General features: G+C 39.8%; 1 protein-coding gene across 12 annotated transcripts in view; it reads left to right on the top strand.

Annotated features, from left to right (window-relative positions):
• Positions 1-26,427, top strand: part of rapgef2b (Rap guanine nucleotide exchange factor 2b) — a 149,614-nt gene that overhangs the window by 84,785 nt on the left and 38,402 nt on the right. For 7 of the 12 annotated variants that reach the window (XM_084719765.1, XM_084719763.1, XM_084719761.1 and 4 more), the window contains 2 exons: positions 1,649-1,666; positions 22,495-22,626. The exons of 1 other annotated variant lie outside the window; for it this stretch is intronic. In XM_084719765.1, the coding sequence (XP_084575891.1) occupies positions 1,649-1,666; positions 22,495-22,626 (150 nt within the window). Of the gene's footprint in view, positions 1-1,648; positions 1,667-12,310; positions 12,889-22,494; positions 22,627-26,427 lie in introns of those variants that run through there. 4 more of the 12 variants (XM_084719766.1, XM_084719764.1, XM_084719770.1 and 1 more) reach the window with 3 other exon arrangements.

Raw genomic sequence — 26,427 nt, 5'->3', positions numbered from 1 at the left:
ATGCTATATTTAGCCACTTTACCTTGCCGTCAGACAACCTTTTCCAGTGGGAAACTGTCATTATATAAGCCGAATATCACTGTCTTCAAAGCAACCAGAAGACTTTGGCAAAATCAGTCATTTAACCTCACAGAACGCAGGAGTTGCTGGTCTACGCTACCTTGATCGGTTGTTTTGAAGAGAGCAATATTTGCCGTCCGCCATCTACTACAGTACCTCTTACAACCCCACTTTAAATAATCTGAACTATCTCTGTAACATGTTCTAGATTGTTTTGTTTAATCCCCATTAAAATCTGCATAAGAACAATTGATTTGATTGTTTTCCCCTGTTTCTTTGTGCTACACTAAGCTAACTTAAGCTAATACTTAATAATACAGAGATATGACTGGTATTGATCTTCTCATTTAACAAATTAGTGTATCTCCCAAAATATAAAACTCTTCCTTCAACAACAAAATGTTTTATCGAGGTAGCTCATCCCGCCAGTGAAGTTAGCGTTAGCATAAGCAGCTAGAGTGCAGAGACGTATCTGTGAGATTTAATTCATGTCCTTTTGTGACTATGAAGTTGTCTTTTCTCTGTCTATGTAGACCAATAAAAGAGACCAGAGTATAAAAATTTGGGCTGCAACTAATGATTAATTTAATTAACAATCTATTGTCCATTATTTTTTTAAATTCTCCATTTTACCTATATTATGTCAAATAACAGTAAGAAACCTCCATGATGATGTCTTGAAATTGTTCATAACCTAAATATATTTTGTTTAAATTGTGCAAATAGTATGTTGTGCAACGTACGGTCTTAAATTTGAGAACAGCTAACACTGTAACTGCTGGGATGAGATAAAGGCTAATGGCTCTCTCATCATCCTCTTGTGTGTTTTCAGCTAATTCTACCAAAGGTTTCAAAGTTAATTTAGAAAAGATGAAGAGATTTTTCTTTTTTAAACCACTCCACATACAGCACCTTATAATTGGAGTCTTCTGTTTAGAGGTCGAAAATGTCCTGCAGTGGTAATGACGAGGTTCGAAAGTTAAAGTGATCTGTTCAGTAATCTGCAGGCATGCTGAATAGAAAGGGGCGTGTGTGTGTGTGTGTATGCAAGCCAGAATAATAATGTGTGTGTCTGTGTGTTCCCTACCTGTCCTTGGCTAAGAGCCCTGAGAAAGTTGAAGTTTTCACCTTGAAATTTCATTAATGTGCTGAGTCCCAGAACAATGAAAAAGGTTTGGCCAGTAGGTCGATATAATCTTTATTTAGATGCAAATAAACGTATACCTTGAACACTGAAAAGAGTGGATTTGTCTGCCTCAATATAGGAAATTGCTTCATTTCAGAAAGAATAATTCCACACAAAAAAGAAAAAACTAAACTAAACTAAAGCTTTTATTGTAACTGGGTGAAAAAGTAAGTTTGAGGACTCATACAGAGATCTTTACACAATGTTTTAGGATGCTGTTACACTCAGTCTCTGCCTAACATGGAAATTTTTTTCTCAGCGTGGTGCAGAATGCTGCATTTTAACATGTCAGTGCAGCTTTCCCCCACTACTTCTCACATCCTCAACTGGCAAGTGGCATGTTTGATAACTTTCATCTCCTCTGCTTCTTTTCATGGCTCTCTCCTTTAACCTGGCTGCCAGGAATGCAATAAACCTCAGGTACCGTATCTATTAACAGTGTTGTCTGTTGTGTTCCCTATGTGAGTGTGTGTGTGTGTGTGTTCTGCTTTTTCTAGCTGTCTCTGTTTGTGTTTCAGCTGGGGGGAGGTTTATCAGCGTCTGTTCCTCATTTGTAGTATCTGTAGTTTGTTGTAGACTTCCTTAATAAATACCTTCCATTTGCCGGCATGGATGCTGATAAAGACGAAAAGGGAAGCCTGCACCACACTCCAATTGTATTACCACAACATCAACAGCAACATGAATTGAATTCTTATAACACAGCCCTGATAAAAAATGCTCCATCCTGTGCTGCTATGCATATTATCCTGTTTTTGATCAGAAAAATAAGCATGCTTGGTTGTGAATGGACGTGGGTGATGACAGGAGAATGATAAACATCACTCTGGTAGAGCTTATGGGCCTGTACGCTGAGATAATGGCAACAATTTACCTGATTGATCTCAAACACTGTGCCTCTCTGCTGATGTGCTTGATAATGGTATTGACTGTCTTTAGGCTCTATGGATTATTATTATCCCTGCTGTGTGGGTGTGGTTCTGTTGGGTCTTGCCTCACTGTTGAGCTGATGGTGTTGTGAATGTGCTAAGTGTTTGATTATGATGGCTCTAAAAGACATTTATCCAAGCATAACACAGCTATTTAGAAATGCACCGTCCATATATGCCGCATGGACTGTAGTTAAAAAGCATATAAACCATCATCATCACCACCATCCCCAGTATTTCGTCGTGGAGTCCTTCAGTGTCCGAGCAGAAACGGATTGCGAAGAAAAGGTTGAACAGATCAGAGCTCAAGGTGTTGAGCAGTCAGGCCCTGCTGAGAAATGCGAGAGCGGGGAGAACAAACCTGCCACTCTCGGCCGCAGAAAAAGCCGAGCTCCTATTTTTAGAGCTGTCCTTTGTGACAACCTGCTCTGCTTCAGCTGTGCAGAGATACAAAAAGCTCAGTTTTGAATAGACATTGTGTAGGAACAGCAGCGGTGAAAGAAGAAACGGTTCATTGTACACTTTGTTTTCTCGCCTCCTGGATTTTCTTCATCCTTGGATGTTTGTTCAAAACTATTCAGGGGAGCTTTTGATTCCTGCAACTAGGCTTAATGATTATTTTACAATCAATTAATCTGTCAAAAAAAAAAAAAAACTCAATCAACTGGTCAATAAAGTGCCATAGAATAGAAAGGCACATCACAATTTCCCAAAGCCTTAGCTGACATATTCAGATTGCTTTTTTTACCTGACAATCCAAAAACAAACTGAGAAGCTTTGAACCAGTGAATAACTAGCATTTTTGCTTTAAAAATAATTACTTAAATGATTAAATAAAATGCTTGCTGATTAATTATCTGTCTATCTAATAATCTCCAAAACTTTTACTTTATTTTTAAAGGGACACTTCATCCCAAAATCAAAAATACATTTTTTTTTTTTTTTTTTTTTTTTTTTTAATCTGGCCTGTGGTGTTATTTATCCATCAAGATTGTTTTGGTGTGAGTGAGTTTTGGAGATATTGGCAGCCAAGATGTCTGCCTTCTCCCAAACATAATAGAAATAAATGGCCCTCAGCTTGTGGTGCTCAAAGTGCCAAAAAAAAAAATTGAAACTCAACAGCCTCTTCTCCTTCCAGAAATCATGACCCGGTTAGTCAAGGTAATCCACAGACCTTGTTGTGAGCAGTTTCATGTCAGAACTATTTTATTTCTACCTGACATTCGGCTGTGTGTAGAGGCGGGGTGTCGTCCGCTCAGCAGTTTGATCCCCGGCTCCCTCAAGTCTACGTGTTGAAAGATCTTTGGCCAAGAAATTGCTCCAAATTGTGAATATGTGTGAATGAGGTAGGTTCTAAAGAGCAGAGGCACCTTGCATGGCAGCCACTACCATTAGTGTAAGAATGTGTGTGTGAATGTGGTGTAACAGTGCTTTGAATATCCTTGAAGTGTGCATCTACTCATGGACAAGAGGGTCATGATTTCTGCAAAGAGACACTGCTGTTGAGTTTTTCAGTGTAAAGCCAAGTCACATCTGGTTCTGTTAAATTGGAGAGAAGGCAGACATCTCTACGCTGGAAACTCAAACCAAAGCAAACCAGACAGATAAACAGCACCACAAGTAAGAGAAAAAATATGTATTTTTGATTTTGGCCTCAATCATCCCTTTATATTTGTGAAGCTTTATTGTCAAACATGGCCATTGTGATTGTTGAAATTTGTGTGCAATGCAGTGTATGCTTTTTTCAATTGTAGTTTGTCTTCCTTTGTTTCTCTTTCCCAGCACAGACACCAAAAGCAAAATCTGTGTTTATAGTTATTAATAGCCAAATATCAGACCTAATGCTTTGATGGAAATAGAGCAGATATTTCTGGGAGTGCTCATACTCATAATCCAGCTGAAAATGTGCCTTGTGCCACTGAGAAAAATGAGCTACTCATTTACAAACAGCAGTGGTTCATTCCTCAACCAGTGTTATAGAACATGCTTGCTGACATTTGATGTGCTTTTCATGTCAGTTTTGACATTCAAAGACCTTTTTGAAAGTTGACTATTTTCAAAAGGCTTGACAGATGACATTTATTTTCGATGGTAATGAGCCTGCATGGCGAGCATAACAAAGCACGCTGTTTTTTTTGTTGTTTGTGTCACTTAGATTTGATCAAAATCCCTCCAAACCATTCATAGCAGGACTGTTTGATCTGTTCGATGTTGAGCCGGTGTTAGACAATACTGGATGCTGCAGGAGATACTAGAACTAATAATAGGAATGCTGATTCTGTGTGTCTGGTTAAATAAGGGTTAAAATATGTTTTGTATGAGTCTAAAAATAAAATTTTTAAAACTGTCTAGCTTCGTGTTGAGTGCACAGTTCCCTGGATACTTCTTAACATTGAGAAAGACGGATGATGAAAGACTGGGATCATGGTGTTTTGGTGTTTTTAGTTCAGTTCGATACAGTAGTCTGGCATACAGACATAAAAAAGAAACTCCACATAGTAGTGTTGAATTTAAATGTCTGTTACACTGGGTTAATACTGAAATTAGCCATGAGCATATCAAGCAGTAAAACGGAGAATAAAACCAGGTGGAATTAATTTCCTCTTACATAAAGTTTCACAATATGATGAACTGTTAAGCTGTAAAAGATGATATCAATTAACACATCAGATTCCACATGAGCAATTATTGCTCGCCCAGAGATCCATTTGTACCTGACTTAACACACCCTCCAACAAATTACACTATGAAGGCAGCTTTAAATCCTGACATAATGACTTCTTGTCCCATCAAGGAAATATTCAGTCTCCACTCTTGACTCTTCCCTCTTATACATCAACACAATATCATTGAAGTTGTTTTGTAATGAAGGATTGTTTCACTTTCGTGTGTTGTACAGAATATATTTAAGCTGTTTGTGGATATGTGAAAGACTCTGTGATAGCCCCAGCCTTAAAAATGTTGTGTGTGTGTGTGTGTGTATTACATTCTGGTTTATCGATGCTGCTGTTTGTGGTAAATTGGTCTCTCTGCCTCTTGTGTGATGGATTTCATCCTGTATGGTTTTTGCAAGGCACTGTGACTCATACAGTAACACCACATTGTCTCCATTTTGACCAGTCATGTTCCAAAATATCAGCAATATCTTTTCTGCTAAGGACTATAGTGCCTTTAGAAGATATGCTAGTTGTATGGCTTAATAGATGTTGTTCTGTCCACATAAGACTTACACATCTCTAAAGCTATTGGACTGATTGCTCCGGAATTATGTTCTGATATTCATGTTTCTCAAAGTACAAATGCTACTGACTTTGGTGATCCCATCCTTTCCTCTACTTTCCACCTTGTGGTTGACTTGTGTGGTATTGAGTGAAATATCTCCACAAATATTGGATGGATGGATTGAACTTTGCGACAGATATGCATATTCTCCTCACAATAAATCCAAATAACTGAACAGTAATCAGTTTTAAACATTTTAGTTGGATTTTTTGGCAAAATATGGCATAAATGGAATATAAAAAGCAACTGTATGTGAGTGTGTAGTCACCTGAGAATAAGAAAGCTGCGAATGAATTGTTCACATCCACAGAAGGTGAAGGTCTTCTTCCATGGAGACAGCCATGTTCAATTGCCATTTTCAGAGTTTGTACAGGTTCTGGAATTTCTTGAAAACACTAATGTGCAGCTTTTCACCATGCTTTCGAGCCATGTAAGGGGTATATGCTGAAAAATATGTGCTGAAAAACCTCAAAAATGCACCTTGAAAATGCTTGAAAAGTGCTTGAGTTTGACTTTTGAAAAGGTGTGGGAAACCTATGTGTTTCCACAGTAGCCCAGAACACACAAACCAAATGCTGGCTCTAGATTCTGCCTTTTGCGTGTTTCGCGGTCAGCATCGTTTCTCCTACAAGCTTGGAAGGGAAGAGTGAAGCGAGCGGTATTCAACCTCACTGGTAGTAAATCCTATCCTTTAGCACCAATGTCAGGTCAAAAATTATATTTATACAATGCTGTGGTTTATGGCCAATTTCCTGCCTCGAATGCACTTTGTGTTTAGTGCTTATTACCAAATGTTGCTAAACTAAGATGGGGAACGTGTTAAAAATGGTACCTGCCAAACATCAGCATGGTAGCATTTTCAATGTTTGAACCATCCTGATGTTAACATTTAGCTCAAAGCAAGTACAGTCTAACAGGACCACTCATCTGGCTGTACACTTTTCTTCATGTCTTTGGACACATGCTTTTGACCCTCTGTGGTTAAAAATTGCCTTCGCCTTTCTTTCCATATCTGTCTGATATGGCATTGAGGGAAACGGGAACATTGGGAAAGACAGAAAGGTGAAACATGCTCCCTGTAGCTGACTGACACACCAACCTCGCAGTCATTGCAAAGTTAAAGACTTCCAGTTCATAACCTCCCACGGTTAGTTTATAATCTGATCCGGAAACCTCAAGTTACTGATCAACTTTTCACTTACCTCCTAACATTCTTACTTTGGCACTTATTCTCCAGGAGCTTCTCCTTTCATTCACTTTTTTTGATTTATGCACTTTGGATGTTTTGCCCCTGTGAACCTACAAGTGTAATCTTTTAAACGTGCCTGGCTGCCTGCGTTTCTGCCAAATTATTTTCAGAGCAGCATGCAGGTGACAACAGCTTGATAAATGAAATAATCCCTTGGGCTGTAGCAGCTATGAAAATGTAGTCACCTTATTAGATCATCTTTCTCGTTCTAACAATGCTATTTAGAGCCGTCGTAATGGGACCGACGTCAAGGATTAATGCACTGAGCTGGCAGTCAGGAGGGCTGTGTTTTCTCTACACGAGGCATTCTGTTGGCTTACGCACAAATTCAGTGAACAAGGATAGACACAGATCGATAAATCAGAGTACGTCGAGTTTGATCCTATAATAGCTAGTGTGTGTCCATGAGAAGTTGTGTTGTGTCGAAGTCTTCTCGATCAGGATACCGAAAACCTACCTGCTCACTCATTGTGAGTCAGGAAAGATGTAGGAGTGAGTGTCTTTTTCTGGTGATATGATTTAGTTTTGTCTGTTTAGATCCTTGCTGTTGATCCTGTATTTTTCCTTTTTTTTCCCCCTCCTAGCTTACTTATTCTGGTCCTTCTAGTTAGAAAATCCTCTTCTGTGCACGACCGAATTGTCACTGTTAAATTGCAATGATTAGCCTGGCAACACTATATTTTTCTTATTGTCAAAACATTGCATGAAAAGATGACAACCAACAATTAATTGATCCTGCTTGCAAGTATTATGTCCAAATATCTGTGCCACGGAGCTCAAAGACTGTTAAAACACATCATTTAGCCACACCATTGCACCGGGTGACTTTTTTTTTTTCATTATCATGAGTATGGGCACTGTAATTCATGTTTATCATAAACTGCTCCTCTGCTGTTAATGCTCATAAGTGCATGAAGTGTGTATTAAATAAGAGTAAATCGTGCATGACCTCAGGGACTATTTTCAGCTGCAGATTGAGTAATATTTTCCAAGAAATAGGGTACAGGTCAGGGTGATATTTAAAAGTATCATCATGTTTTTTTTGTCAGTATTATTTTTGACCAAATACAACATCCCTTGATACTGGGCTGGGCATTATATTGATATGAGATCAATGTTGTGATATGAGACTAGATATCTTTATATTGTCGTATGACATGAGTGTTGTATTTTTCTGGTTTTGAAGCATGCATTACAACCACACTATTGTAGCTGTTCTATTATTTGGTTTTCCCTCTTATTATATCACTAATGATCATTTCTTAAAAATCTCATTGGGTTAATATTTTGCAAAGCAATGGTAATCTCTACAATATTGCTGCAATATGGACAGGTATTTGGTGAAATTTGCTAATTTCAGTCACTTTCTTCACAAGTGTTATCTGTCTCGGCGTGTGAAAACAATCACACAAAACTCCATTCTGAAAATGTCTTAATTTCAGAGAAATCTGAAGCATTTCTCCAGTATGTCAATGTTCTGCTAAGTATGTTATGCACAAGAGGTCACATTTAGGTTTCAAAACACTGAGTTTCCATAGAGGAACTGAAACATGGGATGAGGAACTGAGTCTCAGACATGCTATCCACATTTGACGAAGTTCGTTGGTTTGTTTATGTTTTTTGGCTGCTTGTGAGCATGTGTCTGACTGACCTTCTCTCATGCTGAAGGAGTCATTTTATGTCAGCTGTGTGTTTACGATTTTAATGCAGAGAAAATGGAGTCAAACATCACCCTGCTTTGCTGGTTGAATGATCTGTATTGACTAGAGCAAAATGCTTGAAACACAAACTGGTGCTTTATACTGTATGTATTCTGCTGCATGTGAACATAAATTACAAACAGCTGAATTAAGCCGTTAAAGAAGGTGGATGGTTGATGTTGCCATGTTTTGCCGTTATCACCCTTGAAACACTTGCGTGTGTGTGTGTGTGTGTGTGTGTGTGTGTGTGTGTGTGTGTGTGTCTGTGTCTCTGTGTGTGTGTGTGTGTGTGTGTGTGTGTGTGTCATGTGTTCATGCCATCCAGCAGTGTAATGAGGTTTTTATGGCTCTAATGCTACGCATCAGCAAGCAAAACACCATCACATGGCCTACCCTATAAATGGATTGAACAGTTGCAGCCACCACGCCGGGTTCACAGACTGTTTACAAATGGCAGATGAGGCACCGCCCCCCTCCTCCACCTCATGCATTTAGCACACGCTGGAATTGAGCATGAGTGCATTAATGTTATTCTCAAGTGGCGTTTTTTCACGTCACTGTCACAATCCTGTAAGATCGATGCTCCCCTGCCTCTCTGCCTTTACGTTTAGCTCGTGATTAGTCAGTAAAAAAAATGATTAATTGGCTTGTTTGTTCCTAGAAGGCTTTAAATGAAGGGAAGGGGGTTGGGCAGGAAGGTCTGATACTCCCCAGACGCGACCCCGTTGCCGCGGTGATGTAATGATGCCCCGGTCGTCTCCCCCTCGGCGATTGTTGGAGACATTAATGATCGCGCTGCACAGCAAAGCACCTGAGCTTTTTTGTTGTTGTGATACATTACATCATGGCTCGGGGCAGGAGAGGTGATGTCATACCGGGTCTCCAGCTTCCCCCCCTCACCCTCCTCCCACTCACCTCCCCATTACTTTGACTGGAGCGGCTCCAAAACCAGCAAGTAGTACACTGCTTTCCAGGCTTTGTCTGAGGCAGACCAGCCAGGCTCTTTATATACACCATAACAAGCTCCAGCCTCAACTATCTGAATACACACAAACACACAAAATATTAATGTGTGAAATGTTTTATTGGTTTTCTTAGAAACTATTTTTATATTTCAGAATTTGTTTATGTGGGTGTTTGTACAATATTTTGTACCACATAATCAAGTATGAAGCTCAAGTTTTGCAGCATTATCCTTGTAATGAATATCAATAATGTAGAGCTGCAACTAGTTATTATTTTCTTCATGAACTGAGGTTTTGAGCTGTTGTTTAAAGACATATTATTCAGGATGTAAAAAAAAACCCCACAATATCTAGGCTCAGAAAAATAATCCCTCTCAGTCATCACTTGTGACACACTAGTGTGTGTGGTGGTGTCTGTATCTGCAGAGACCCTGTCCTCTGCCTGTATTTTCTTATTTTCTCATTATTTTTCTGCGCTCGGGACATTTTACCAACCCGAAGTGTCTGTATATGATGACCTGGAAATGAGACTCAACAATCAACTGTCTTTCCTCTGCATTTAGAAACAGCTACTGACAAATCCTGCATAAATATACAACCTTTAATATGTAAAATGATAAAATATAAAATTGCCATAACACGTTCCCAGAAAACAAAGTAACATCATCAGATATCTTGTCATCTCCAACCACAAAAAAACACATTAGAACAATCTGGAGGTCGGCCATGTTGGAGGTACTGAACGTAAACAACACAACTGACCTCACAACCGTTCCTGAGTTTTGTTTCTCAGATTGGTCAATTTTGATTAACCAAATTTAAGCTTGACTTTAATAAATTGGATGTTTTAATTGTTTATGTTTATGACAGATCAGCATTTTTATCTGTAAGCTCTTGAGGTGTGTATGGGTTTTGTAGTTCTTTATGTTGAGACGCAATAGAAGGCAAAATTGTTGGGTCATCATTCATACAGATCTTTGCTGTCTATAAACATAGTTTCTCAAAATATTGCCCTCTTACCTGCCTGAAATCAGCTTAAATTGAATATTCAATGTATAATTCATTCTGTTGTTTACATCCCACTATCTCCCAGTAAAATAAAATGGAGAGAAATGGCAAATCTTCAAATTTGAGAAGCCAATGTTTGGCATATTTGCTCAATAAATAATATAATTAATCATCTAAATAGTTGTTAAATTTCCTGTTGATAGTCTAATAAAAATAAAGGCTTTGTTCATATTTGTTCATATGTAAAGTGCTGCTGTTTATGCTGTTGTCTTGTACTAAAAGTTCTAAAAGACTTGTTCTGTCTCTCAATTTTCAAAACATCAAAATGACAAGAAAATAACAGCAAAGGAACAAAATGGCAGAAAATGATTGACACTGTCAAACTTTTATAAAAATGGTTTGACACAAAATGACAAGTAGCAAAATAAAAAGCATAAATTTACTCTTCTTTTTGAGGTGTGACACTTTTTGTGATGTCTCATCTGCTGTAAAGTGTAGATGAAATGTAAATTATGACAGCTGTTGTTGATATTGATTCCTTTCTTTGTGACATGGATATGAACAGGAGCAATGTTTTTTTTTCCATTGTCTTGGTTGTCCTCTACACCCCTATTCTTCCCTGTGACATCTTTTTTATCATATAGAGTGCCATCTTCACATCTTTGTCTGTTAGGAGACTCTCATGTATGGGACCTTTTATGTCTCCAGTATCCACAGTCTCTGGAGACATGGCCTGCTCCCTACACATGCATAATACACACACACACACACATTTCCCCTCTTGTTCTCACAAAGCAGAGGCGTAAGCATGTTGTTTATTTGTTGGTGACGCTGCTGCTCATTGTAGTACAGCTGAGTGAAGGTGAAGTGGCAGTCTATTGCCACTTTTTCTGTCTCTTCTCTTTTGCACACACACACACACACACACACACACACACACACACACCTCCCTCCTCCATTTCGCCATGTCTCGCTGCTTCCGTCGCCACAGCAACTGAAAGCCCTGGAGGGTGTGTAGGGGGCTGGATGGCTGGCTGGCTGGGTGGGTGAGTGGGAGGCTGAGGGGGGCTCGTGCTCACCCAGTTGCCATGGCTATTCCAGCTGAGTGACAGTGACAGAGTGACATCATCGCTGCCAGCCTCTGTGCTTCGCTGCTGTCTGCCCACTTATTTTCTCCTCCACCTCTCCCTTTCTCTTTTACTCCTCTGCTCCAGAAATGATGCTCCTCTTCCTCCTTTTCTGCGTGTCCTCTTCTTTTACTCACTCTCACCCTCTCAAGAGGAAGTGCTGCTGTCTCTGTCTCCGTCTCCCCGCCCAGGAAATGGCTTTCCTTCATTCCGTTACTATGCCAACCGGCTCCAGCCGTGGTCTTGTGCCGAAGTGAGCGTGATAATGGCATTACTCCCACTGTGCACTTCTCCTCCCTGCAATCTCTTCTTCTATCATCCATCCATCTATCTACCTTTTGATTTTTGCTGTCTTTCTTCCTCCCACCACTCGACCAGCTCTTTCCTGACGCTTCGTGCTTTTCTCTCATCTCTCTCTTTCATCCTCTCATCCACCCATCTCCTCCTCTTTTCCATCCCTCTATCTGCACTGGGGGGTTGTTTGCAAGCCCCTCCAGAGGAGAGGAGCAGCACAGCCATAGTGGCTGCTCTTACAACATCACTGTCTGGCAGGGAGGAGGTCCTTACTACCCCCCCCCCCCCCCCCCCCACACACACACACACACACACACACACACACACACACACACCACCACCACCTCCTCTTCCTCCGCCACCACCATCCCCACCATCACCCTCCCCTCCTCCACCCTGACACACATACACACATCTCCCCCCCTTTCGCGCTGCCGTTACAAACAAACCGCTGGGTTTTAACGTACAGTAGCTCGGCGGAGGCTGCAGGCGTCTCGGTCTTCAAATAATGTAATGGTGCATAAAGGCGTGTGTGTGTATGTAGCTTTACTTTCAGAAGAGGGAGGGGAGATAGAGAGGGAGGGAAGGCGGAGGGACCAAACGTGAGTGAAAGTGTTGTCAGCCATTTTTTCTCATCTTTTTTTCCTCCTGTTTTCTGCTTTATTATCGGCGTGCTGCTGCTGCTGCTGTTCTCCGGCTGGAGATGATGTGATTGTCAAGTGAAGGAGCAGGAGCCGGCTCGGATAAAAAGGATATTTTTTTTCCCCTCCACCTCCTCCTCCTCCTCCTCCTCCTCCTCCTCCTCCTCTGTGGGTTTTAAGATATTTCTGTGTTGGTTTGGAGAGTCTAATCAGGCCAAAAGGAACCAGCGGATACTCCCAAAACTGTCAAGCCGCCGCCTCCTTCCAGAGAGACGGTGCAGCCGAGGGAGGGGAGAGGAGGGCGGGCAGGCGGCTGGGATGACGATGGGGGTCTATGCTGTAGCGTAGAGCAGCTCCGGGATGTTAGATTTTTAACATTTTTTCATTATGAAACCATTAGCAGCAGCAGACAGCAATGGAGTCCCGAGCCAGCAAGATAAAACCCCGGTAAGTAGCCTATCGACGTGGAACGTTTTCTCTCCATCTTTCTTTTTTTTTTTTTCCTCCTCTCCCTCATTTATGAGCCACTAGATATGATTACCGTCCCTATAATGGATGTGCATCGGATTTCTATCGAGCCTCCACAAGGTGAATGGACGCAGGGCAGGCCAAGGACGCGACAGAAACCCGACCAGAGGCTGCTTATTGCCCGGTCGAGCCTCCGATGTGTGTCAGTGTGTTGTACTAGAAACGGCCGCCATGTGCTTGCTGTCACACTCACGCACGCAGACACACGCACACTATTGATCTTACAGGCCTTTGACGTTCTCCTAGGATAAAATACCGGAATTTATTTAATTAGAAGTGCAAATAAATATGTGACCATTAATAATTCAAAGAAACGGATATAATAGTGTTTAGTTTCCTTGGCGCACACACATCCAGCTGTGCAGATGTTATGTGTGTTTAACGACCGACGTCTCTGCCCTCATTATGTTTTACGACGCACTGAGGTGACAGTATTTGATTGCAGGTCTATGAGATGAAATTATGCACGCCAGGTGTCATTTTGCATTAGGAAGAAAAATCAGACCAAGCAATAGATCAGGCTGGTTATGGATGAGAGGTGATGTCATGCTTGCCCTAAATTCAGTCATCCCACCTTTTAACCTCCAGGAGCTGTCAGTAACATCATGGTATGTGATGCAAAATGTTGCTTTAAAGCATAAAATGGCTTTATCGACCCTTTGTAAGAATTAGGGCTGCAGGTAAGGATCATTTTCATTCTGTCTATTATTTTCTTGATTCATCCATTTTTTTGTTTGGTCTATATAATGTCAGAAAATGGTGAAAATGTCAATCACTATTCTCACAACCCAAAGATATTCAGTTTATTGTCATGGAGGAGTAAAGAAACCAGAGAATATTCACATTTAAGGAGCTGAAATGATAGAATTTTGACTTACTTTTGGTGATCAATATAACAGTTAATAGCTAATCGTATACTCTATTAATCATTGCAGCTCTAGCAAAAATGCATTTCATATTTTGGGTGTTGGTGTTGGTGTGTTTTTTGCCTCGCTGTGAGCACCAGCTGAAGCACCAGTCTGACCCTCTGGTGTGTGTGCTGCTGCTGCTGGTGGCGCTGTCCGTGGTGCTGGAGGCAGCAGGCAGCTCCAGCTCCAGCAGACACTCACAGGAGGCCTGAGCTGATCTGCACTTGAACGGTAACCGGATTGATCGGCTGTCAGCACCGCTGGGATCACTCACACACCGAGACCACACACACAAACACACGCACAAATACAGAGACAGGGCTGTAAATCACACTGATGGACGGTTCCTGGATCGCAGAGCACAGATGCCGAACAAAAAATCACCTTAATATTCCTATAATAGTCATAGATGTGTCATTGTTGGTGACATATTTCATCCACTTCCCTCACAGTTTGTGCAGCCTCTCTCAGGGAGGCCTTTCAGGACACTAAGAAACACTAAAATCTATGTCCAAAATGTAATTTCTTGCATCAAATGAATTTTTGAAACATCTTAAACCATATAATTGCTTATTTGAACATCCTTTATGAACATTTTTGAAACATTTTGTATTTTATTATGTTGATGCTACTAGATGCAATGTATTTTGCTCAGTTTTTATGTTTTTATGTGCCATATGCAGCCAAAAGCAACTCTCCAGTGTGGATAGCAGTGTTTTCCTCTAACAAATATGTCAGCTCTGAGATTATATGGCCTACATACAACATGGTGGTCAACTGTATGTTGATGCTAAATATAGAGCTTCAACAATTAGTCAGTTAATCCATTAGTTGTCAACTATTAAACTAATCACCTCTATTTTAATAATCGGTTGATTTAAGTCATTTTTTTAAGAAGTTGATGTGAAAATTATCTGATGACAACTTTCAAAATGTGAATATTTTCTGGTTTCTTAGGCCTCTAAGACAGTAATCTGAATATCTCTGGATTGTGGATCAACATTTTTCACCATTTTCTGATATTTTATGGGCAAAACAACTAATAGACTAAACGAGACAATGATTGTCAGATTAATCAATGATGAAAATAATTGTTAGTTGCAGCTCTAGCTGAATGTACCTTGATATCAGCACTGTTGGCACGTAATGCTAATATGGTATGGCTGTCATGATCTATAGTCTTCAAGATATGCTTTGTCATTTGAGTAACACCCTTGTTGAAATAGATTTTTCAACACTGATTTGACTGGTTTTCCAGGAATTCAGCAACAACATACAGCCAGGTGGTAGCCACTCTACACACTTGAATTATCCTTTAAATACTGATCATATGGTTACTCACTTACTTTTGACAGGAAAAGGCAGAACATCACACATGCTATCAAGTAGCACATCATACTAATTGAAAAATTGTTATTGGCAGGACAGAATAGTTTCCGTTGCCAAAGCATGATGAAAGCCCAACACACATGCACCTCAAGTTAGACAAATCAAGCAGACAAGCCAGCAAGTAAACACAAATGGCAATTATGTAAAACATAGAGAAACATGAGTGCGATAATCTAAGTTTGGCTCTTTTACAATTGGCTGTCTGTCAGCATGTGGAAGTTTTCTACATATGCTGCAGTCAGTTTAGACAGGAGGATGATTTAGTCTGGAAATCTTTTATTTTGATCTGGAGGTTTGTATGTTGACCTCTTCTGTCTTTTTTTTTTCTTTCTGTCTTCTCTCCCCGCCCTTTCATTTGTTTGTTTTTTTTGTGTGTGTTTGTTTGTTTCTTATAGATTTTGCATACAAATGAAGGCTTGTGCAAATATTCATTTAGCCCAGCAGGAAACCCACCAAGGGTAGAGTCAATAACAACCCCCAGATCTTATTACAGTAATGACATCACCACAGTGGGCTCATGACCATTGGCTGCTATATGTGTAATTCCCTAATTGCTTATCATTCCTCTTGAGATTTCCATTCATATAACTGCATGTTATCTTTACTGCAAGAAGGCAGATGTTGACTTACACCGTCACAGTACAGTCCATGAAGATTTATTAGGTTGTGATGGACATTTATGGCTTCATTTTTTGGTTATAGCTTGACCATGAATGCTGCCTCCTTGTCTTTGAACAGTTTATGGAATCAGTGTACTAAAGTCCCATGCACAGATGTTTTGGCCTTGGTTATATTTGGATAATAAATCAGATCAAAATGTTTTTATTTATTTATGTGACATTTTGTCCCTCATATCCCTTATGATCTTGTTTACAACAAGCACTAATATGAAAACCATGTACGCAGTCATGCTTTTTGGAGATTTAATACTTAAAGCAGGAGAGGGCTTGCTTTTTACAATAATTGGCATCTGGAACAATAGTGGCTGTAGCGGTATAGTGGACTGTATTCCTCATTGTAGGTAATCATCTCTGCCTGTCTAACTGCTGGCTTGCATGGCACTGACTGGTGGAGCTGTAACTAGGGAGAGGGAAAGCCCAGAGAGCATATCAGGCCCATTTAATCGGACACCCTGCCGAAAGGGTTTTAATCTCTTGATCCGTGAGGCTCAGGAAAACGAGAAGCTGCCATCATGGTCAGAGGAAACTCTGGGATGTGCCTGCTGTCTCTTAGCTGTCCAACATTGGCAGCTCTGTGTTTTTTAACAACTAGACAAAGTTGAAACCACAAATGCTTCAGGCACTTTTAGCAGCTTGAATTCAAAGAGAAGAATCATTTTGTTGTTCTTTGCTTCATGATTTAAACCTATTAAACCAGCAATTTGAGTCTGACTCATTTCAGTGGAACTACGAGGCTGTTTTTGAGACTCCGTAATGCTTTGTAAACCATGGAGGGTTATGTTTTCTGAGCTCGGCCACCCACATTATTGGACATCTAGTGTAGTAGCACAGATTCACCCCCAGCGTGTAAAGGCGGTAAAGAGATTGAGAGCCAGCCAGCGCTTCCACCCAGGGCTTCCACCCAGCAATCTAGGTCATTAGGTCTACAGTGTAATTTAAGGAGCGCCACATCTGCTCACATGTAGGCAGAACTGGGTGTTGTGGCTCGAGCATTAGAGCGATGCTTAATCCTCCGGTGACAGCTGATTGTACGTATTTTCGACTCGTGGTTCTGCAGAGCTCACTTCATTTGTTTGCAAGAGAGCATTGAAACCGGAGCAAAGAAGCGCACAGACCCATATACAGTAAGGTAGGAGAATAATGGCACTTTCATGCTGTGGTTGATGGTGAGCCTGTCATTAATAGATTTAAACAGTAGCATGCTGGTGCAGACTTGATCGATCGTGGTTAACAATGCACATGTACATGTATCTCCGTGCTGTCGTTCCACTGATTGGAAAAGCTTAATGAGTATGTGTCGTTATTGTTGACCTGGCATCCATCTTGGCCCAGTCTCTTGCATGCCACTGGGCCGAAGAGGTCAGTGGACCACATGCTTATAGACTGAATGGACCCTGGCTTATTGACCAACAGACGGATGACCTAAATGAGTGGAGAGAAAGGATTAAGTGTTTATTATCCTCTCCCTTTATCCCTCTTCTCTGCCGTGCCCTTTATCTCTCCCCTTTTCAGGGGGAGGGGCTTGTAGTTTATGGGGGGTTTGTTGGGAGGAGATGAGACCTTTCTAGCTGGTTGTGGAAACCATTGGGGATAGTATTATTGACATGTAGACCAGTTCAGTGCCTGGTTGGAAGGCCATATCGACAGACTCCCCAGGACCGGTCTTGTACTCTCAATAATGAGAATATTCAATTAATTTACCGTCTGTGCACTTTCATTTATTGAATTTGCAACCAGAATGCTAAAAATATGTTACAAATTTAAGCATTTAGCCTACTTGATGCAGTGGTGTTTTTATCTATGATATATTTTTCTGTATTCCGTTAAGAATAACTGGTGATATTCTATAAACCCACGAGAAGAACAGAAAGAAGAATGTGGCAGGCCTTCTACCAATTGTTTCTGACTTTCCTTGGCTATTTGTGGCTCTCGACCCCAAGCCTAGTCTCCTAAAAGCAGACAGTCTAAGTTCTCACCACCAACCGTGCAGTGAGAATGGCTGCTAAGTAAACCCTCTTCCCTTGCATTTTTTCCTTGACATGCCTTACCCAAAATTATGCTCTTCGCCCATCCTCCTCAGTATTAGGCACTCGATGTCACTGCCCTTTCAGAGGGCTGCCCTAAAGTCTTTGGATTGGTTTAAACTTTTTTCTTTCCGATTAGTTTTAGCAGGGAAAAGCTGGGAGATTGTCCTGAGTGTCTCTCTAGCATTTAGAGACTTAACTCATGACTGTACCCCAAACCTATTATTTTCTACTGTAGACGTAACTCTTTAAAAACAGGTCACAAATACATATTTTCATTTTCATTTAAATATATATATATATATATGTATATATATATATAATTCTGTGGATAATAATGTGGATGTTTAAAATAACAATTTGACCGATACTGATGTTTTTATGTGGGTATTTATTTTGTTTTTGTCCGTCATACCAGAGTTGTGTCCCACCAATGGCTTCTTCTCCGAAACAGCAGCCAGCTAGACTAGCTACTGTTGTGCAAGTCCACCGAAAAATAACCGACACAACATTTAATGAGCACGAAACACCACAGATAAACATTGGCCACTGCCATTTCTGAATGTCATCTTTTTTGCTGATCGGCCAATTGTGGTCAAGAAGGCGAATGTCGGCTAAACTGCTCATCAGACAATTAATCTGTGCATCCCCACTGAGAGTAAACTACAGTGTCATATTCACCATACTGGAGGACTATATCAGGCTTTGGTTACACAGATAATATTTTGTTTGTAGGATCAGTTTATTGTTGGTTTTGGTGTTTGAATTGTTGATGATAAGAAAACAGAATATCAACAAAGTTGTCCTGTGATATTAGTATGTATTACATTTAATATTACATTCATATTTTGGCTAAATTGTTGTTCATTGCAGTTGATCTACGCGTTCAATGTCTAGCTGGAAACCAAATTTCTTTCAGGATAATAAAACTGATGTTGTATTAAAGCCTCAAAGCCATAACACCCTTTCGACAGATGTCCAGTAATAAATATAAATGGTCATATTCGTAGCTCCAACGTGACTTCACTTCTGAGGTTTATATTACACAAGAGTGATATACGGTGCCATAATCTCTTTTGGCCCCAAAAGTCATCAGGAGGAAATGTGATGAGGCTTTATCACTGCAGTTACAAACAGACAAAGAGATTCGTCACGCTAACACAATAATGTCCGGCCTGTAATAATAGCAACGTGGAAATCAGCTGGAGGCGCAGAGAGTGAAGTCGACCAGTCAAGGGGATGGGAAATAGCAGCCTGAGGGGGGTTAGTGACTGACTGGGCCCTCTGGTCGACCATTTTAGTTAGTGCAGCCAGCCAGATAATTAAACGTGATAGCAATCTTTGACACAGTGTAGTCACATCACACCTCAGTGCCACAGGAGCTGCACTGTCTGGCTCTCAGTCTCTTGTCACTGACACATAACTAGGCTCTTTGTGACAAGAGATATCTTATTTTCTCATTTCCCTCTCACAAATAGCTCAGAAAGGTCTCCAAATATCTCGCCACACCTTCTGCAAATCAATTCATTGCCACACCACTTTCAAGCTCTTCAATTTCATTGTGGCTCTGTCTGAAAGGGCAGACCATGAATATTGAGAAGTATCTTGGTCGAAACTAGATTCCAATATTCCAGAGTGATAATTCCAGCAGCAACACACTTTTCCTTCCATTTCCAAAACTCTTTTAATTAAGCCGTAATGCAGATGAGTGCTCCAGAGGCAGTGACGACGGGCGTTTTCTTAGAGTACGTTCAAGAGCAGATGACGGCTCAAACCCATTTACTTGCAAATGAACCTCCCAAGATGTATTTCTATCCAATCTATTCCATTTGTCTTCCGAGTGCGACTTCATAATGTTGCCGCTGTTGAGGCTGATTTCTCAGAATTATTTGAGGCAGTGTAGTTATTTACTGGCAGATGACACTGACACCCAAACTACTTTACTTCACAGATAATTTTACCTTTAATGGCTCACATGAGAAGAGCTGAAAGCTGCACAATCTGTCCTGTGTCACACCTGCATCAGGATTTATTGGAGCAAAGTTTGTCTTTTTTTCCCGATGAAAGTCCTTGTCTAACCTTTTAATTAAAGGCCCTTATCAAAGCTGGGTGAAATGTGTTACTGTCCAGAATGTAAAATCACTGCACATAAACAAAAATTCTAAATCTTGTTTACCATCCTCAGCTGAAATCATGCAGCATGGGAAAAAAAAATGTAAACTGGCTCTCTAAGATGTTAAGATTTAGCTCTGATATCATATGATGAATGAAGCAACCTAGTTAAATCAGCCACATTTGACTTTTAGGTGTAAAAATTTAATATTGATGATCTGCCACAGCCAGAAGTGGAGTTGGAAGCAGCTCAGAGCAGTCTCCCTGCTGAGTATCAAATATATATTGGTAAATAAAACATTTAGCCATAAAATATTCACGGAGATAGACCCTGTGAACCAGTTTTCGCAGTTTGATTAAATTCATAATTCACCCATCTGGCATTCTAGGCAGATATGATGGGTTTCATTCGAAAACACTTAACGTCAGTTGAAATAAGATGCAACCCATAATATTTGTTTGACAATTTCAGATGGTAAATTAACCACGTGTTAATATGTTTTAAGTAAGGGGTACTAAGATTTATAGGAATTATAGGCATCAAAGTAGTTTGAAACCCAACTGTTGAAGCAAATTACATTCCTACATTGCAATTATTTTAATGAAAGACTAACATGCTGATTATTTTCTCAATTAACCTGTAATCATTTTGTTTATATAATGTCAGAAAAATGCTCTGTGTGATTTCCAAGAGCCCAAGGCCAAGGCTTTCATAGAAGTGCTCAATAATGTGGACTGCCTGCACACCCAGGGCAAGTAAACTTGGCAACTCAATTAGTTGTTGTAAAAACAGTAAAAAAAAAAATTAAAATGCAAAATTGTGAAAAATGCTGTTTGCAGCCTCTCACATATGGAGTTTTCCTGCTTTTCTTTGTTTATTATCATATTAAACAGAATGTCCTTGATTTTTGAACTGACAAAACAAGACATTTAAAGACATCACCATCATCAACTTTGGTCTTTGTTGTTATTTAATAACTGCTAATAAATCAATTTGTAAAATAGAAAAAAAATAGATTTCAGGCAAGTAGATTTCTGACCCACTTACCCGACCAAGCAAGCGCAACAAAACCTAACAGTCAAATGCGACATAGGCCTTGTTTTGTCTTATTAACAGCCCCAAACCCCCAAATATTTAATTAATGATGATAGAAAACAGAGAAAAGTCTTTCAGATACTGGCACCAGCACATGGTTGACATTTTTGCAGATTTTACAGATTCATTTTGTATTGATTAATTTTTTTTCAGCTCTAATACTCTATAGATACATTTTCTTCAAATCAAACACAAAATCTGTGACTATACCAACTGATATACTTGTTTTTCTTTTATTCGTCTGCCTCTTAAAACGTCAGCAGGAGGTTTCTGATGTATTTCAGGGTCATCTCCTCAGAGAAGTGGGTTGGCTCATTTACAATATAGCTAATTACAGCTGGGTTTTTTCTGGTACTTTATACAGTATGAATTAGTCAGAGGGGTTTCCCCCCCATTACTGCCTGCTGTTCATTTAGGTTATGCGAGTTGCATGCTTTAATTAGGGTGTTTCCTTGATGTATGCAGCACTTCTTGTTGGTTTGCTCAGTTCTTAAAAAAGAAGTTCATGCTCAGCTAACAGCTTATATCAGGAGGAGCTGTAAAAAATACCGCTAAAGAACACTTCAGTAGGCCAGCTGATCTGTTACTTTGTCACTTACACATTGAGACTGAAGTTCAGCAGACCTGTGAGACTTTCTAATAAAAAGACCGCAGGTTTAATGCGCTCTTTAATTGATACATAGAGGAAATAGACTCTCTTATTCAGTTCTACGTTGCATTAAAGTTGATAAAAATATTTGATTGATTCTGTGGAAGTGGGATGATTTAATTAACATCCTCTTTTTTCTGGCGTTCAGTTGCTTTGATAAGAAATTTTTGTGTAAAGTTGAGCTCTTGCAGTGGGACTAATTAATATCTTTTGTTCAGTTAACATTGTATTATCACAGCTGTAGAATAAAGATAATCCCTAGTATTCATGAATAGCAATGAATTTATGAGTGCTTTTAGGCTACTTTCCAATTAAAATAAATGGGGCAATACTTTTTCTAGTTTTTGTATAATTCACAAGCACAAAATAACAACAACTACTGTTAAGTCAAATATTTTAACTTAATCAACAGTAATAAGGGCAAGAATTACAGTGTCCTCTATAAAAAGAGATAGAAAAAAATTCAATATCCACATAGAGAAGACTTTTTTCTTTTTTTTTAACACATTATTTTCAGACAAACTGAAGGACGACATGCCGCTAAGTATGTTTCCACATGGCTGGCGGTCAGCATGGGTGTTAGCGTGAGTGACCAGTGGTGGCGGCTGAGCTGGCTGATACTGACCATCTGTGTGTATGTTGTGTGTGTGTGTGTGTGTATGTGCAGCTCCCCGCAGACTTCAGCAGACTTCACCTGGCCGACGGCTTGCACCCACAGGTGACCCACGTCTCCTCCAGCCACTCAGGATGTAGTATCACCAGCGACTCTGGAAGCAGCAGCCTGTCAGACATTTACCAGGTAAGGACGCTGGATTCCCCGGGTCAGATTCCCCTCGACACTCCAGTAGGTGTGATAGTTTGTTAATTAGATGAGCACTTAACAGAGTCATGACGTTGTTCGTGTGACATTAAACGCCCCCCTAGTCTTGTAAGGGTCGTCGTTTATTAGCTAATTTTACTAATTTTCCCACATAAACATAAACAATGCTTAACATTTTGGGAAATATGCTCGTTCAATTTCTTGTTGAGAGTTACCTGAGAATACCAACGTCACTCTCATGTCTGTATGGTAAATATGAAGTTACTACCAGTTAGCTAGCTAGCTAACTAGCTTGCTAAGACTGGAAGCTACTACAAGGAACATTCCTACTTGCTTGATTTTTGAGGCCCCTGTGGACAAAAGCAGTAATGTTAACACAAAATCTAACATCAGAGATAAAATTATCCAAATAACAATCTCCTGCTTCTTCATCATGTACTAGTTGCTGTAACTTTGCCTGGGTAAATTGTTGTTTCGTCTGATTCAAGGAGAATCTGACCCACTGGCAGTACTATTTCTATATGGAACTGTATAGAAATAGACGTTCGTACATTCGTATTAAAGTGAGATGGTTTCATAACCAGTTAAAAATTCCTTTTAGTATTTTTAACTTGTTTTTATGCTTTGGTTTTTGTACAGATGAACAAACAAGATATAACATGTTTTTTAGTCAGCTTTAGATGTGCTGATAGCGGATTTTATTACCTTTTGGACAGAGCCATTTCCTGTTTGTGTGCTAATGTTAAGCTAAGCTAACCAGCTGGCTTCATATTTACTGTACGCAAACATGAGAGTGGTATCAATCTTCCTGTCTAACTCTCAACAACAAAGGAAAAGAAGCATGTGTCTTAAAATGTCAAACTATTCCTTTTTAATTGTTTTTGTTGTTGTCCACACCAAGACCACTAACTATAACAACAACTATAAATGTGTCTTTTAAAAATCGTTGTAACTCAAGTGAAAGATGGAGTCCATACCACAACTATGACAAAAACGACTCATATAATATTGTTGTGACTGCTGTCAGAGTGATTTGATGAGCACTAGAAATAGCCAATCAAAATCTACTAGAATTAACAGGTTATACAACTTATTAAATGCTTAAAGGGACAGATCACCCCAAGATTAAAATAATATATAATTTTCCTCTGCCCTGTAATACTATTTATCCATCTAGATTGTTTTGGTATTATTTGCGGAGTTTCTGCAGTAGAATCTACCAGAACTTCTTTCTTTCTACAACACAACAAGTCTGTGGTTTATCTTGGGTAACTGGGTCATGATTCCTGCGAAGAGCATTGCTCTTCAGTTTTTCAGATGTATTTTTTTGGTGCTTTGAGCACCATGAGTTCAGTGCTATTTAGTCCCATTATATTCAAGAGAACGCAGATATCTCTACAGCCATTATCTCCAAAAACGGTCTATGGCACTGATTATGTCTCTTAAGTTTGTTTGGTCCCTACTAATGTCTCCTTTGACTATCAGCAGGATACCATGGAACTGATGTTGACTCATACAAAAGTATGAATAAAATTCATTTTCAAAAGACAGCAACTCTCAAAACTGAGTGTTAGATTCTCACAACTCCCTTCATCTTTGAAGAATTTTTAGATTTACTAGCTGGTCATGGCATTTAAGTTGCCACGGGCTAGCAGACAGTCCTTATTGTTGAGCCCTGCCATGTGTCCCTCTGCTTATCTTTTTGTTTCTCTGCAAAATATAAAGCAGTAATGGGTTATCAATGTCATTCATCAGCATGGATGCTCACATCATCATCTTCATTGTTATAGTTATCATTCTTGGTGTGGATGGCTTTCAGATTTCATAAGAATAAGTAGTGTTTTGCCTTAGATAGAGATACTATATGAGATTTTAACATGTATTGAATAAAATCAAGTGTTAGCTAATGTTTCTAACCCAATCTCAGGATTATTCTGTGTGGATAAATTAAGTAGGATGGTTGAACTGAAGCCCAGCCCATATGATTCCAAGTTGGTAAAACTCTCCTTGGTGAAATGACAACTATACCTCTGGGACGGCACGTTAGTCTCATTAAGCAGCGCAAGAGAATTTGGGAGAGAATTTAAAAGCTTGGCAGCCAAATAGGCAATAAGACGCTAATAGGACACTGTCACTGCTCAGCGGGAGACGAGCAGACAGGCTGGTGGCTGCGAGCAGGTGGTCCAGCCTACATCCTGACTCCAGCTCTGCTGCTCGTCACCTCAAAGCAGAAGTACAGAACTCCCGGGGAGCCGTGACGTACAATCTCATGTGATAAGGAGCTTTATGAGCAATTTTTATGCTAAAATATTACATATAAAACAGAATATATTTTATGTTGTTAGACTGTGACTAAGGTACCACTGGAGAAAGAATAAAGGGGTAAAAATTCCATCAACCTTACCACCCCAGAGGTGAATAAAACAGCTCAAAAGAACACACACACACACACACACACACACACAGAATCTCGTGACTGTGGACGTGCCCCAAACCCTGCAACTAATCCTCTTAACACAGAGCACCCACCCTATTGGCTCCTAATACTGTCACCTGCTGTGTGCCTATTTGTGTGTGTGTGTGTGTGTGTGTGTGTGTGTGTGTGTGTGTGTGTGTGTGTGTAAGCGTGCTTGCGACTGTGCTCAGGGGCATCAGTCTGAATCACTCCGTGTTGTACGAGCCTCTTTCCTGGCTTGTGTTTGTGTGTGCTGGAGCATTAGATCAAATTGTTTGAATACAGCTTTATAATTGCGTGTCAAGCCTGTATGAGCGTGTGTTATCATCATAGAGATGTGTGTGTATCTTTGGCCATGCTGTGGCTGGCTGGGGCAGGTTGAACAGGCTCTACTGTCCCCCAGTCTGTGATCCTGGTCTTAGAGCCATCTGCTAGCAGCTCTGTGTCTCTCTGTCTCTTGATTTCTCTGTGAAACACACTGTCCTGTTTCCTCCTCGTTCCTGCTTTGCTGGATCTCCGACTCTAACAGCTTTTAATCTACGTATAGCAGCAGCTGCTCCTTCTCTGAGTGCTGAATCTACTCAGACACCAGGCCTTAACTTGCTTCGTCTCAATCTCACTGTCACATGTGATCAAACTTGTCTACTCAGCTCACTGGTGATCTACTTACACTGTGTGTGTGTGCTTGTGCTACATTTGATGAGATTTTGTCAAGTATTAAAACTGTTTTGTTTTGGGGTTTTTTCAGTGCACTTTTCTTCACAGTCTTGCACGAATCCTGTCTTAATTAAAGCTGAAACAATCGGTTGATTGATAGAAAATTAATCTGCAACTATTTTGATAATCGTTTAATCATTTGAGTGCTTTTCAAAGCAGAAATGTGCAAACATTTGTTCATACAACCTTTTTAAACATGAGTATTTTCTGCTTTTCTTTGTTGTCTTTTATTATGATGTGAATATTTGGGATGTTTTGGCTGTTAATGTAACAACAATGCCTATGAAGCCCATGTGTTTTATGATAGTAAACTGAATATTTTGTTTTTTTGGTTAGTTTTTTTTGGTTGAAACAAGCAATTTTAAGGTGTCTTTTGTCTCAGAGAAATTGTGGTAGTTATTTTTCAACATTTTTATTTTTATATTATAAGCAAAAGAATTAATTAAGAAAATAATCATCAGGTTATTCAACAAAGTCCTGCATGAATTTTGCCCAAATTAAAGCCGAAACAGTTGGTCAGGTTTTATAAAATCACCTTTTACTATTTTGATAATTGTTTAAAAATGCCAAACATTTCCTGGTTTGAGTACCCTAAATTTGAGAATTTG

The sequence above is a fragment of the Lutjanus erythropterus genome, chromosome 5 (assembly GCF_056507025.1).
Source record: "Lutjanus erythropterus isolate fLutEry1 chromosome 5, fLutEry1.hap2, whole genome shotgun sequence".
Taxonomy (NCBI): domain Eukaryota; kingdom Metazoa; phylum Chordata; class Actinopteri; order Lutjaniformes; family Lutjanidae; genus Lutjanus; species Lutjanus erythropterus.
This window is presented reverse-complemented; position numbering and strand designations above follow the sequence as displayed.